The sequence below is a fragment of the Mauremys reevesii genome, linkage group 2, assembly GCF_016161935.1.
Source record: "Mauremys reevesii isolate NIE-2019 linkage group 2, ASM1616193v1, whole genome shotgun sequence".
NCBI classification, from domain to species: Eukaryota; Metazoa; Chordata; order Testudines; family Geoemydidae; genus Mauremys; species Mauremys reevesii.
Genome location: NC_052624.1, coordinates 203908744 through 203922817, shown reverse-complemented (window position 1 = coordinate 203922817; position 14074 = coordinate 203908744). Strand labels below are relative to the sequence as shown.

The 14074-nt window shown below is 42.4% G+C and overlaps 1 protein-coding gene across 7 annotated transcripts in view; it reads right to left on the bottom strand.

Moving 5' to 3' along the window:
• The window catches only part of DLGAP1 (DLG associated protein 1), a 593928-nt gene that overhangs the window by 15116 nt on the left and 564738 nt on the right, over positions 1–14074 (bottom strand). For all 7 annotated transcript variants that reach the window (XM_039526426.1, XM_039526427.1, XM_039526425.1 and 4 more), the window contains one exon: positions 3897–4318. In XM_039526426.1, coding sequence (XP_039382360.1) covers positions 3897–4318 — 422 coding nt within the window. The remainder of the gene's footprint in view (positions 1–3896; positions 4319–14074) is intronic.

Below are 14074 nucleotides of genomic sequence, written 5' to 3'. Positions count from 1 at the left end.
AGCATGACAAAAGCCAGGAAATTCAAAGTTAATGCTAACACTCCTGTCCTTAGTCCGCTATTAAGGAGAAAAGAAGCTGAATGAAACAAGTTAAGGACTGATTCTACAACCTTACACTGAGTAGCATTTATTATTGTGAGTGATCTCATCGAAGATTAATGGCACTATTTGGATGAGTAAGTGCCACTTAATATGAATAAGCATTGCAGAATCAGGCCTTTGGTCCTTTGATTTACCTGGTTTTTATTAGTGTGACTGACAAGTTTTCTAGTTACACCTCTACCCCAATATAACGCGACCCAATATAACATACCTGCTTAATGTGGTAAAGCAGCGCTCCGGGAGGCGGGGCTGCACACTCTGGTGGATCAAAGCAAGTTCGATATAACGCGGTTTCACCTATAACGCAGTAAGATTTTTTGGCTCCCGAGGACAGCGTTATATCGGGGTAGATATATATTGTATTTTGTGGCCTGTGGATATTTCACTTTTCTTTAAATCTTTGTACCCTGGCAAGGATAACATCTGGAACCTGGCTCTTCTGAGACTTTGGAAAATAAGCTGTTGTAGAGGGAACTAGTTGGGGAGAAGAGTTATAGAAAAGCAGAGTACAGGGAGGAGCCAGGGAGCTGTAGGAATAACTGATTGTTTTATTTGCTCATAATTAGGACTACAGGAATACGTCTGAGGGACAAGGAGAAATCAATGTTTAGTTTTATTTTCTCATGCATAATCACTTGCAGAAAGAAGAGTCACTCCTATCTCTCCCCAACCTTTCCTTCCTGAGCTTCACATTTCATGCTTTGTTTAAAACAAATTACTAAAACTTTGCCAGTCCCACATTAATTTGTCACAGTTTGTTGCCTTTGCTTAGCAGAGACCCTAGATTTGAATACAGGGTTACTGCAGATTTGAGGTCAACTCTTATGTCTAGACAAGCCCAAAGGGGAACAGTATACATGCTAAGTGATAAGATTGATGATGGGCACACATTTTGTTAAGTTCCTTTGTTTTCTTTCTTAGTCTTTAGTTTGTTGGGTCTGACTCATCTCTCCGTTATACCAGTATTACACTGGTGTATACACCTGCCTAAAACACAGGACTTGTGGTGAATCAGAGCCACTGTTTGCTTTGGATGGTCATCTGAAAGTTTATGAGTCAATAAGCTACACTACTTCACACAGATGAAATGTTTCTTAAGATTTAATGAAATCAAATTAATTTTCAAATTCCTTTGAAACTCTACGTGAATTCAGTAAATGGCCCAAGGATTGTAGGAATGCTTTTGTTTGTACCCACAACCAGCTGCAAAGAATCTGGCCCACTGATGTAGGTTTGTCAGAGTTTGTTCTGTGGTAGGATCGGTTAAAGGACTGATACAAAGTCAATTAAAATAAATGGAAAGAATCCCATTGACTTCAGTAGGCTTTGGATGAGGTCCTTAATACATGGTTAGGTTTGCATCTTTATTTCCAACTCTTTCTTTTCATAAAGAGAAAGCTCTAGAATCATTGCTGAATTCACAAAATAGTAAAATATGCTGAAGGAGTATCAGGTGTCCTGACTGTAAGAGTGAGTATACAACGATAAAGTGGTATTAATCTGCCTGCTACACATGCTACAGTTTTATGAGGAAATGTTTTAGATCAAACTAACAAATTTCATACAATAAGTAGTTTATGACAAGACAGTGGGGGCGAAGCCATATTTATGTATACTGGTATTTCTCCCTGGAATGACTGAAACCCTAACCTGTATTTTTATACACAGCAGTAGACTTCATTCCTAGCTAGAAACATTCAGTCCCATCTGGTAAAGTCATTCCCAGTTAGATAATACCAAACGTATCTATGTAACATACAAGCTACTGTCAAATAGCAGCGAGCCGTCTCCCAGAGACAGCTGTTTCACACAAGGGCTGCATTGTCTGAGAGAAGCTTGTATCATTTTACTTCAAGTGCTGAGGGAACAAGCATTCTGTCAGCTGCCATGGCATTGAAGAAACCTCGCTCACTGCAGATTTTCATTATTTTGTTATCAGGCCAAAAACACACTGCAGACTGTCAGAGTTGAAGGTTGAAAACAAGAGATGCATTCCTTGCTCTACTTACATTTTATCAATTACAAATTCCCTCCTTCTCTGCAGAGTTTGTGTGTGTGTGTATGAAAAAGACATGATTTGCTTCTGAGTTTCCAACAACAAACTTTTGTTCTCAGCATGAGTGAGCTGGCTACTGTGGCCCTCACCATATGCTTTTATTTGGCTTCAGGTAGAATAGGAAACTCTGTCCTGCAGTGGAATGTCAAACACAATGTCCACAGGAAGCAGCTGTCACATTCAAGAATCGCAGATGACATCACAAAGAAGCCAGTAACTCACTAATGGTTGTTAAACAAGGTTGACCCTTTTACCCCCTGTAACCTCCACCAAAACCAGGACGTGCCAGTTAATAAAGAGGCAGATAAATAATCTACAGGATATGTAAAATGTAACTTGTACTGTACATGGAGGCAATAGTCGAGCCTACATAACTCCTACCTTACTCGCCCCAAATTAGAATTTTTCCACTGATTGCTAAAAATTTAAAAACGTTATAACTAAGACGACAATGAAATACATCAACAAACTTCTCACTAAAAGCTGTGTATAAATTAGCCTTACTAAATTCAATTTCCCCACTTGCCCTAGATGAGTAATTGTTTTGATGGGCAAGTAAAATATCATTATGTTTTTCCATTATCATCAGTCATTATGATAACAAGCAGGCAAGTATATTTTGTGATTGGACTGATATTTATTTTTCCCATATATGTATGTGTGCACACACTTTTCACTATAACCCCCACAGCCCAGTTCATGGGTTGTATCATCTGCATACCTACAGGGGGTAACTGTTCCATTCTGGCTTGTGTCCTGTGCAAATAAACACTAATAATATACATTAAAGATGAAACCCAACCAAAACCCTGAATCCAAACACACCTCAAATGTGGGAAGTTTGGATCTGCCGTTGAAAGTTGTGGTTTGGGCTACAGTTTTTTGGATAGGTGGAATGGGTAGTTATATCCTATAGTTAAGGTTCTGGTAACACTTTGTTATAAACCCATTTTCAGTTGTTTACTATCTTGCCAAATTATAACCATTTGGTCTAAAATTCTCCATGGCTGGTTTCTACATTGGGTTGAATAGTTTCAGTAACAATAGTTCAGCCATTTCTGATGAGGCTAGTGAAAAATAAATAGGTTGCAGTATGAGTGTGCCAAATCTGTGTGTTATGTGCCTTATACTCACAATGTTGTGTAATATTTTCGTGTGCAAAATTAGAGGCCACATTCTGTATATATACACCTAGTGTGTGACGGTCACAGAATATGGGAGCCTGCAATATCTAGAGGACCAGTTCAGTGGCCGTAAATTAGCTGTGCAACTCCCATTTAAGATAAACTTTATCATATAATGAGGAGCATTTACCCCGAAAGCCGTGACTCTTGACAGCATCACATATAGTATAACCCTGAAAAATTATTTCATTCGCCAATCCATACACTATGGATGTATATCTAAATAAGGCCCATTTATGTCATCTATACAAATGTACACAAGACAGCTTAATTTCCATCCACAACCTCTTAGGAACATGGTATCCACGGAAACTATTATGGCCTGACTTTCAGAGCTGATGAGCATCTGCAGCTCCCAACTTCAAATGGAGTTACAGGTACTGGGCACTTCTGATAACCAGGCCTATCATCTGATTATTGTACAGATAAATGGCAAATGGCCTTATCAAACCTTATAGGAGTCAATGGAAAGACTCCTGCTGACTTCAACAGGCTTTGGATCAGGTCTGAAATGACTATTTCTAGCAGTGATATTATTGTATTCAGTTACTTACTGTCCTCAGGTAAGTTGTTTTCCTGTTCTTCTCTCTCCATCTGTTGGCACCAGCCCTCCATACGATCTCTTTCTGCCTGAAGAAGCTTCAGAAACCAGTGCCCATCTCTGTGACAAACTGACCTTTGAACAGCCTCCAGAGGATCTTCAGTTATAGAATCAATCCAGGGATCCGGAGGGGGTAAAATTGAAGGATCAAAATCTGTATCAAAGTCATCATCTACTGCACATGCATGATAATGGTTTCCTGACCCCTGTATGCTAACAGTGGAGGTGCTTGCATCTCGGGAATATTGTCTTGATATTTGCCCAGTGCATGTATTGTCTTCCTGAGGGTCCACTGATATTTCAAAATTCTCATGGAAGTCCAGGTCTGCTTGCACAGCTGCTGTTACACTATTAGATCGAGTAAACCTGCGGAAGCTTCAAAGAACATAAAAACAAAATGCTTAGTGTTAAAGAGATTTTCCTAGACAAACATTCCAATGATAAATGGGAAATACAGTAACAGAGGATATTCTAAGATTTGCAAAGACTGAGGGAATGGCTGTCCGTGCTATAGATCTGAAATAGAAAGACCAATTTTTCTTGTTCATAATATTTATCGGCATAGATCTTTTTCTTAAAACAAACATTTTCCCTCCCAAATTATGATTTGAAGTTAGTGTTTGTGATGGTTTTTGGATTGACAGGCCTGGAGACTATGCCAAGATTTTCAGAGATAACTATTGACTTTGGGTGTCCAATTAGACTAGACACTTTAAAGGAGCCTGATTTTCAGAAAGTGTTGAACTTCCATTCTCTGAATAAGACTTCCTTTAAGATGTCTCAAATTGGGCACCCAAAAACCGAGGCAGCCAAAATTATCAGTCACTTTTTAAAATCTTGGCCTGAAGTTCTCTATGCACTAAGCAGGCACAGCCAGAGAAGTGAGAAACCATGCTTCCCCGGCCAATATCGTCACCTGTAGATGCCAGGGTCGTTCAGTGTCCATGTACATTCAGCCTTTGCCTCTCTGCTGAGATTGCCAATAAGCTATGACCATCAAATTAATTACATAAAGCATTTTTATGACAGAGTGGGTAAGGAAAAGTATTTTCAGCATAAATATTCTATATGTTAATTTCTAATTTACCTCAATTATGAATAGGTTAATTTACTTCTTCACGAAAAGTCATTATTGCCAACTCTCATAATTGTATTGCAAGTCTCACAATATTGTTTTTTTAAGGGATTCTGGGATTTTCTAATTTCCTCCCTCAACATCACAATCTTCTGCCGATATCCATAATGGCCGCCATCTCCCGTTATTGTCAGCAGGACTAAAGACACAGGCTACCCGCAGCAAGATGGTCACCATGTCCTAAGATTTGTAGACGATAGTGAAATTTCCCTCAGCAAATATGGCCTTCATCTCCTATCATTTCTAATAGGGCTAAAGTCAGGCTCCTCTGAGGGAAGAAAGCAGCCGTTTAGTCAGCACATAAGGGCCAGACAGGAGATGGGAGAATATGGAGATACAAGGAATGGGACTGTTGGGGGAGGAGGAACAGGGAGTGTGTTGAGGAAATAGTACAGGAAAGTATGGGGAGTCAGAGAAAGGCCGGGGCAGTAGGCAGACTGAGGCTAAGTCTGTACTGCATACTAGTGTTGATGACGTACGGTACATGTACCTACACACGGCAGGGAAAAGCAGGCTGTGTTCACAGTGCGGTGTGTAGCTACACATGCCAGTGAAAGACTACAGCAGCCTGGAGGTAGTGGGGAAAGGCTTCAGCAGCTCTCTGCCACAGGAGCCTCTCACTGTGGGGAGGGAAAGGGTCTGGTAGGGGAAGGAAGTGGGGAAACCCCCCGGCTACAGCCTTTTGCTGCTGCAGGGAAGGGCACCAGAAAAAGCTGGTGAGCCTTCCCCTGCTGCCTCTCTGCCAGAGTGTTTTCCTGTGGCGGGGAAAGACTTCAGCAGGAGGGAGGCAGTGGGACACTACATAGCTGAAAATAACAGTGTAGAGAGGGAGGCACAGCTTGGGTGAGCAGAGAGCTGTGTAGGGTATGTACTTGAGTACATACCCACAGCCTTCTCAGGCACGTCTTTACTTGCCTAAGCCATGCCTCACCAGGTACACTGCTACTTATACCCATGCTAGGGGGGCCTGGGCATATGTACACTCTGCACTCCCAAAAGAAGCACGCAATGTAGACATACCTTGCAGCAGGAGAGCCTGAGGGGCAGGAGGCAGACAGAGAGGGCACAGAAGAGTGTGAGGGGAAGAGGCAAACTGAAGGGAACAAAGAGGAGTATAAGGGGCAGGAGGCAGACTGAAGGGTTGCAGGAGGAAACTGAGTGTGTTACAGGAGAACGTGGCATGGCAGAGATGGTGAATATGAGGGGTTGTAGATTGTGGTGAGAAACAGAGGGAAATATAGGGGTCAAGTGAATGTTGTGAGTAGGTGAGGTCTGGAGACCTGTGTGGGAACACAGAGGAAGAAAGTAAGTGGGCAGCTGCCTAGCCTACCCCTTTAGGGAGGAGAACAGAGAGAGGTAGAATAAATAAATAAGTAAAAAGGATAAAATTTAAATTAACATAATTAGGCTTCAGAGTGAACATCCACCTGCAATGAGTACAGTTCATAGCTCTCCACACAGCTAATTCAGGCTGTCTCCAATCGTGTCTGTCTGAATCTGCATTAGTTTACACTTGGTTCACAATCTGACAGTAATCTCTGCAGCCATAAATCCTTTTGCACAGCTCCAGTGATGCAAAGAAGCCATAGAGCCTCGCCCCCTTAATTAGCCTGAGTTAAGCCAGGTGTACAGCTGCTCTATTGTGGGAGAAGTGCAAAGCAGCAATAGTGTACTGGTGAATCCAGTCCTTAATTTTGTTTAATGTAAACATAGATTTTGGAGTACAAGATGGCAATTGCCTCCTGTTCCTCACTCCCTTTCAAAGAAATTATCTGCTTTCCAAGCTACTGTCAGCTAGCCCAGTTTGAATGCTACCCTTCGAAGACCACGGCTCTATTTTCAGGCCTAGCCTTCTACGGGGTGGGAATGCTGGAGAGGCACTAGGCTGGATTCAAACCTCATTTTCATTTGTTCTCATTTACATTCTCTTCTGATTACTCCACTGAAGAGTGAGTCCAGATTTACCATATGTAACAGAGCAAAATCTGGTCAAATGTATTTAATCCCTGGTGGAGTGATAGATGGGAGGATGGTGAGGGAGAATCTTGCATCATTTAATAGTGACCATCCAGGCAAGGAGCCTCACTGACAGACTTCAAAGAGAATCCTCTTTACTCCTATTGGAGTAGAAGAATGGCTATTGATATGAAGCTTTGAGAGAGGCACAAGACAAAATGGGAGTTGGGAGGGGCTCCTCAATACTAACTGACATAGGGATTATGCAGGAAATTATTAATGGTATCAGTTGTCTTCTCAGTAAAACATATGTCATATCTGCATCTGTCAAGCTTATTATAATTAGACTTTTTTACATCATACAACAATGTTTTTAATAAAACAGCTGCTTTTGTGCACTTGCTTTGAAAAAAGGTTGTTAGATGATGGAAAAGTCAGTTATCCAATTAAAGTTTTACATGATAGGCTCCATTTGCACTGACAAACTACAAAATATGATGTAGACATCTCTTCAGTTTTAGGTATTTATTTATTCTTTAATAAGCAAAACTCTTTCTTCCTATTTTCTCACTTTATATTTCTTATTATTCCCCTCTTCCTGGAGTGCCCCCTCCCCCACAGTCCCCTTTTAGTTGTTTAGTCAGGATCCACAGATAGCAGGAAAATAAAAATAAAAAAGCATTCCTCTTCTAATGATAATTAATATCATGGGACAGCAATCATGGGGGAAAGCAATTCCTTTAATATGGACAGCACATCTTCTCCAGGCCCCTCAGGAGGTCTCTTGTGATTTCAGCACAGTTTGTGTGTCTTAGGGCTTGGCTACACTTACAAATTTGCAGCGCTGCAGCAGGGTGTGAAAACACACCCTCTGCAGCGCTGCAAATTGCGGCGCTACAAAGCGCCAGTGTAGTCAAAGCCCCAGCGCTGGGAGCCGCGCTCCAGCGCTGTCCGTTATTCCCCACAGGGAGGTGGAGTACGGACAGCGCTGGGAGAGCTCTCTCCCAGCGCTGGCGCTTTGACTACACTTAGCGCTTCAAAGCGCTGCCGCGGGAGCGCTTTGAAGTTTAAGTGTAGCCAAAGCCTTAGGGCTTGTCTACACTTACAGCGCTGCACCAGTGCAGCTGTGCCCCTATAGAGCTTAGTGAAGATGCTAGCTACTATGCCAATGGGAGAGCTTCTCCCATCAGCGTAAGTACTCCCCCTCCTCAAGAGGCTATAGCTATGTCACCAGGAAAAGACCTCCCATTGACATAGCCCTGTCTACACCAGGGGAAAGGTTGTTGATCGGGGGCGTGGATTTTCCACACCCTTAAGCAATGTAGTTATACTGACATAAGTTGTAGTGTAGACCAAGCTTGAGTTAAATGCCAATATGCTTCTACCTTAGCATCTGTGCGAACGGAATGACTATTTGAACTGCAGTTAACAGTCTGACTTTCAACACACAACAAATCCCACATGTGAAAACATCAAGCTCTGCTTACCAGGATGATGTATTGCCAGAGGCATCACATTTTAAAACTTTCAGGAGTACGTTCTTCCTGTTTTCAATATGAGCTGGTGCCACCAAACACAGACTCTGCTCAACGTATAAAAGAGAATGGCCTAGTTTTGCTTGCCTTTGTTTTTATCTAATAAAACAATGCTACATGCTTGCCTAACAGACTTTTCTTTGCACTGGACTGAGTAAAGGTATCTGCCTTCAAAAGAAAAATGACTTGTCAACAGAATACAGCATCAGCTTAGAATTAAATAACTCAAAGCTATGCCACTTCAGTGTAGACACTCACTAGCAATCGGAGGGGTTCTCCCCCTTTGCCATAGTTAATCCACCTTCCTGAGAGGCAGTAATTCCAAGGGCAGCCAATCCATGGATGGTGCCATAGTTAGGGGTATGGCTACACTTGCAGCCGTACAGCACTCCCGTGGCAGCGCTTTGAAGTGCAAGTGTGGTCGCAGCGCCAGCGCTGGGAGAGAGCTCTCCCAGCGCTGCAGGTACTCCACCTCCCCGTGGAGATTAGTTTACAGCGCTGGGAGCTGTGCTCCCAGCGCTGGAGCAGTGTTTACACTGGCGCTTTGCAGCGCTGTAACTTGCTGCGCTCAGGGGGGTGTTTTTTCACACCCCTGAGCGAGAAAGTTGCAGCGCTGTAAAGCGCCACTGTAGCCAAGGCCTTAGTCTTCCCACTGGGGAAGGGAATGGTATTGGTAACAACTAGAATGTAACATCCCTAGCAAGCGAAAGGAAAACTAAATCTGCCAAGGCATGTTCTGCACAAATAGGTAGCCCAGCATCACAAAAGAAAAGACAGACATAGGAGTCAGCATGATATACCAAACAGTCAAAGATTAGAGTCTTTAGATGAACAAATATTCTCAGGGAAGCAGTTGTCACAAACACACTTGAATTCTCTTACAAGTGATTATCCACCAGAATATGAGAATGTGCGCCACTATGAAGAAATTCCAGAGTATGAAAACTTGCCTTTTATTCATTCTTCTGATAAAAATCCACGCTTTGAATGGCAGAATTCCAGCAGTGTGGTGGAAAACCATGATACAAATGTATATGGGGTGGAAGAGCCATATGACACTACAAGCAGCCATTCAAGACATGGCAAGTAATGTAGGAGGAAAGTGTGTGTAAAATAGATCCAGCTCTGTGTGCTGGATACAGACAAAATTTTAATGTTGTTTGAATGGTGAATTTAGGAAATATGCTTGTTTCATTATGTGTTGGCAAAACAATATAAACTATCAGGAAGTTTAGACTTGAAATTAGACGAAGGTTTCTAACCAGCAGAGGAGTGAAGTTCTGGAACAGCCTTCCAAGGGGAGTAGTGGGGTCAAAAGACATATCTGGCTTCAAGACTAAGCTTGATAAATTTATGGAGGGGATAGTATAATGGGATAGCCTAATTTTGGCAATTAATTCGTCTTTGACTACTAGCAGTAAATATGCCCAATGGCTTGTGATGGGATGTTAGATGGGGTGGGATCTGAGTTACTACAGAGAATTCTTTCCTCTGTGTCTGGCTGGTGAGTCTTGCCCACATGCTCAGGGTTTAGCTGATGGCCATCTTTGGGGTCAGGAAGGAATTTTCCTTCAGGGCAGACTGGCAGAAGCCCTGGGGGGGTTTTGCCTTTCTCTGCAGCGTGGGGCATGGGTCACTTGCTGGAAGATTCTCTGCACCTTGAAGTCTTTAAACCATGATTTGAGGACTTCAATGGCTCAGACACAGATTTGATACAGGAGTGGATGGGTGAGATTCTGTGGCCTGCATTGTGCAGGAGGTCAGACTAGATGATCATAATGGTCCCTTCTGACCTTAAAGTCTATGATTCTATGAACTAGGTTGACGGAAGAATCGGTCCATCACTAGCGCTTCTGTCATCCGACCTAGCGCTGTCTATACCAGGGGTTAGATGAACTTAACTATGTCGCTCAAGGCCTGGTCTACACCGGGGTGGGGGTCGAACTAAGGTACGCGACTTCAGCTACGCGAATAGCGTAGCTGAAGTCAAACTACCTTAGTTCGAACTTCTTACCTGTCCAGACGCCGCGGGATCGAAGTCCGCAGCTCCCCCGTCGACTCCGCCACCGCCGTTCGCGGTGGTGGAGTTCCGGAGTCGACGGGAGCGCGTTCGGAGTTCGAACTATCGCGTCTAGATTAGACGCGATAGTTCGAACTCCGAGAAGTCGAACGCTACCCGTTGACCCGGCCGGTAAGTATAGACGTACCCCAAGGGTGTGGATTTTTCATACCTCTGAGCAATGTAGCTGGGCTGACCTAACTTTTTTGCGTAGACCTGGCCAAAGAAATACAAACGAATTGAAATGAAAAAGCCCGTAGATGGAAGGCACTGCCTTTGTGCCCAGAGCATACATCTACAACTGCCTCGGCTATTGTTTGTTTATTCCTGAAAGTAACTTCTGTCCTTCAGCCATTTCTAAGATGTTCTATTCTTACAAACTACTATCTGTAACCAAAACCTCTCTGCTTATTTAATTAAAATTTCATGCTGCATACATGACTGCACTACAGCAATACAAATAAATAATAATATAACAACAATAATGCAGGAGAGTTTCTACAGCTAATGTGCAAAGTTTACAATGTCTTTACGTGTACAGAGCATTCACAACTAGTTAAGTCTGTCTGGGAAAAAAAAGCTTTCATAAATTGCTGACTGTTAGAGTAAGGATCTAAAAACATGAACTCATGGACTTGCCTCTTCCCCTGCTTTTAGATTCTGTGCTTTCATGCTCGTTTGTGCCCTGCAGGTATAAGGTGTAATAATTACAACTTTGGAGAACAGCAGCAGATATCTGGCCTAAGGTGCAGAAAACCATGAAACCGCAGACTGGATAAACCAGTATGGGGCACAATACAGTGTCTGTTCTGAACAGCAACAGCAGGGTCATTCATTAGCATTCATCTCTCTGCTGCTTCTTTGTGTTCCTTTTGAGAAACATGTTTACACTTCTACTGCAAGAGGCTCCAAAGCATCTTACAGATGGCAACTCACAAAAGCAGTTCTAATAATTTCAACTGGCTTCATTATGTACCTATTGGTTCTGTTGTTTCTTGTATTGTGCTTGCCTGCCAAGGTTATGGTGATGCTAACTAAAAAAAGCAAGTGGTGGAAAAGGCCAGCAGATTCAATATCATTGATAGGTATTGTAATGGCAGGATCCTGAACCATATATCTTCAAGATTCATGTCAAACACAGGTAATAGACTAACGGGTCTATCAAGTTATGGAATCTTTTGTTTGTAACTATCTTTCGTCTAGTCCTCTATTGTTGTTCTACGTTATTACGATCTTTTAGAATTGTTCAATGAAACTTCTTCCACTGACAGAATAAGTGGGGACAGACAATACTTCAGATCAGAACCAAGTCAATATGAATCCTAGCATCTTAGCTCAAGTATAGCTTGGAGATGCCTCACCTAAAGATCTAAGATTTGAGAAATTTGACTTGCAACAGAGAAACAACAGACTACAAACATACAACAATAAAATCCCAATAATTTGCTGGCAGATTAATTTTTGTGTTAAAGCGACACAAGCAGGAACCCATGTAAGTTTGTTTTAATGTTAATGCAAGAGCATCTAAACTAGAGCCTAAGTGAAAAAGGCAGCATAGGAAGGATTGTGCTCCACAAACTCACAAAAGCCAGAGTAAAAAGAGGGCTCTCTTTCTTTTGTTCTCATAACATTTACAGTGATTGTAGAGGTCTTGGTCGATTTTTCACATTTTGCTGGAAACATTTTGCTCTGTAATTTAGCCTCGTTAGAATATGTTATTGTTCTATTTTAGTCGGTTAAACCCCCCAAAACCAAAACTGAGATACTATTCCTTAATGTGAAAGAATCTCAGTGTATATAGTAGACAAAATCTAATGTACTAGACAGAGCAGAAGTGTATCCAGGAGAAGAGGGCAGCTTTCCCTGGCCTGGAAAGGTGGGGAGGCACTTATGTGGGTGTTTAACATCCCTGTTTTGCCCCAGGACAGTATTCTTGGTCTATGAACTATGGCTGCATGTCTCTTTCTAATAAACCATTTATGACAGGCTTACATCCAGTGAATCAATAATAGTATCAACTTAGAATGTGAATGAGAGGTATGACAAGGGCAGATCATAGAGACAAAGATGGGAGACATTGGGGGGGATACCATGGAGGCCTAGATCGGGATGGAGGGGACAATGTGATGGTAGCAGAGACAGTGAATTACCATCGAGCAGTGGGACAGGCATCCAGCAAGGCACCACAGTTGAATCAGTCTAGAACAGTACTAGTGAGGATGTGGGACAACGCTTAAACCTATTCAGAATGGCCTGTGTGGGTGCACTGAATAGCTTGTGCTTCAATTGGTTTGATACAAGTAGCTGAAGCACAAACAATTAAAGTCTCTGGTGTAGACAAGGCCCTAGAGGTGGTCCCTTCAGGTGAAGATCGAGTCACAGGTGAACGGAAAGATCAGGAGAGGAGTAGAGAAAATGTAGGACTACAAAATAAGTGTCCATGACCCTGATCCAGCCTATAAAAATGAAGACAGAAGTTATGAAATTTCCCCTTAAATGAGTGGGAAGCCAGTAGAGTCATCAGAGGACTGGGGTGTTGTAGTTAGCAATGATGGCGGGGTAGGGAAGGATGAGGGGTGGGTGAGTTACTGCAACCAGTTCATAAGGTTACACATGAACTTTGGACACATGAAAAGGTGGACAAGGCATCTATAATTGAGTGACATTGCAGAGCTGGGGCTTGGGAGCAAGTATGAAAGAATTATGATAATAAAGGGGAAAGAGGACACAGGGTTGGATAAAAAACATAACAGAGTTGGACACAAGGCATTTTTGTATATCGACAACGTTGAAGAGATAATGATGGGCAAATTTATAAACACAAGTAGTGTAGGAAGAGAGCTACGAGTAAAAGATGCATTCAAGGTCATGTATAGTGGAGACGAATGGAAGTCTGAGGCCTGTTCTACACTTAAAAATTAGAACAACCTACGTCACTCATGGCTGTGAAAAATTTCATGCCGTGAGTAATTAGGTCAATCGAATAGTTACGTCAACCTAACTCTTGGTGTAGATGCAGCTAGGTCAACGGAAGATCGTCTCTTGGAGAAATGGATTTATTATAGAAAAACCCCTTCAGTTGACGTAGGAAGCATCTACACTATGTTGCTGTAGCTGTGACACTGTAGTGCAGACACTACAAGAGGAGGAAAAAGTATAGAGATAGAGCTGTGTGTTGAGGATGCTCCCCTTGCATAAAAGAAGAACTTCTGTTTTTTGAGACTTTTAGATGGAGAAACTGAGACAAACCCTCCTGTTTACTTGGTCCAGACACAGAAGGCGAAGGAGGAGTCGTCATTAAGGAAATAAAAAGACATGGAGATGTGAGGTTCATCAGCATCAGAATGGTGGTGAAAATTGAGAGTAGCAGTAAGATGACCAAGGGGGACAAAGTAGATAGAATGAAAGAGAGGGCTGAGAAATTATGGACCTTGTAGAATGCAACA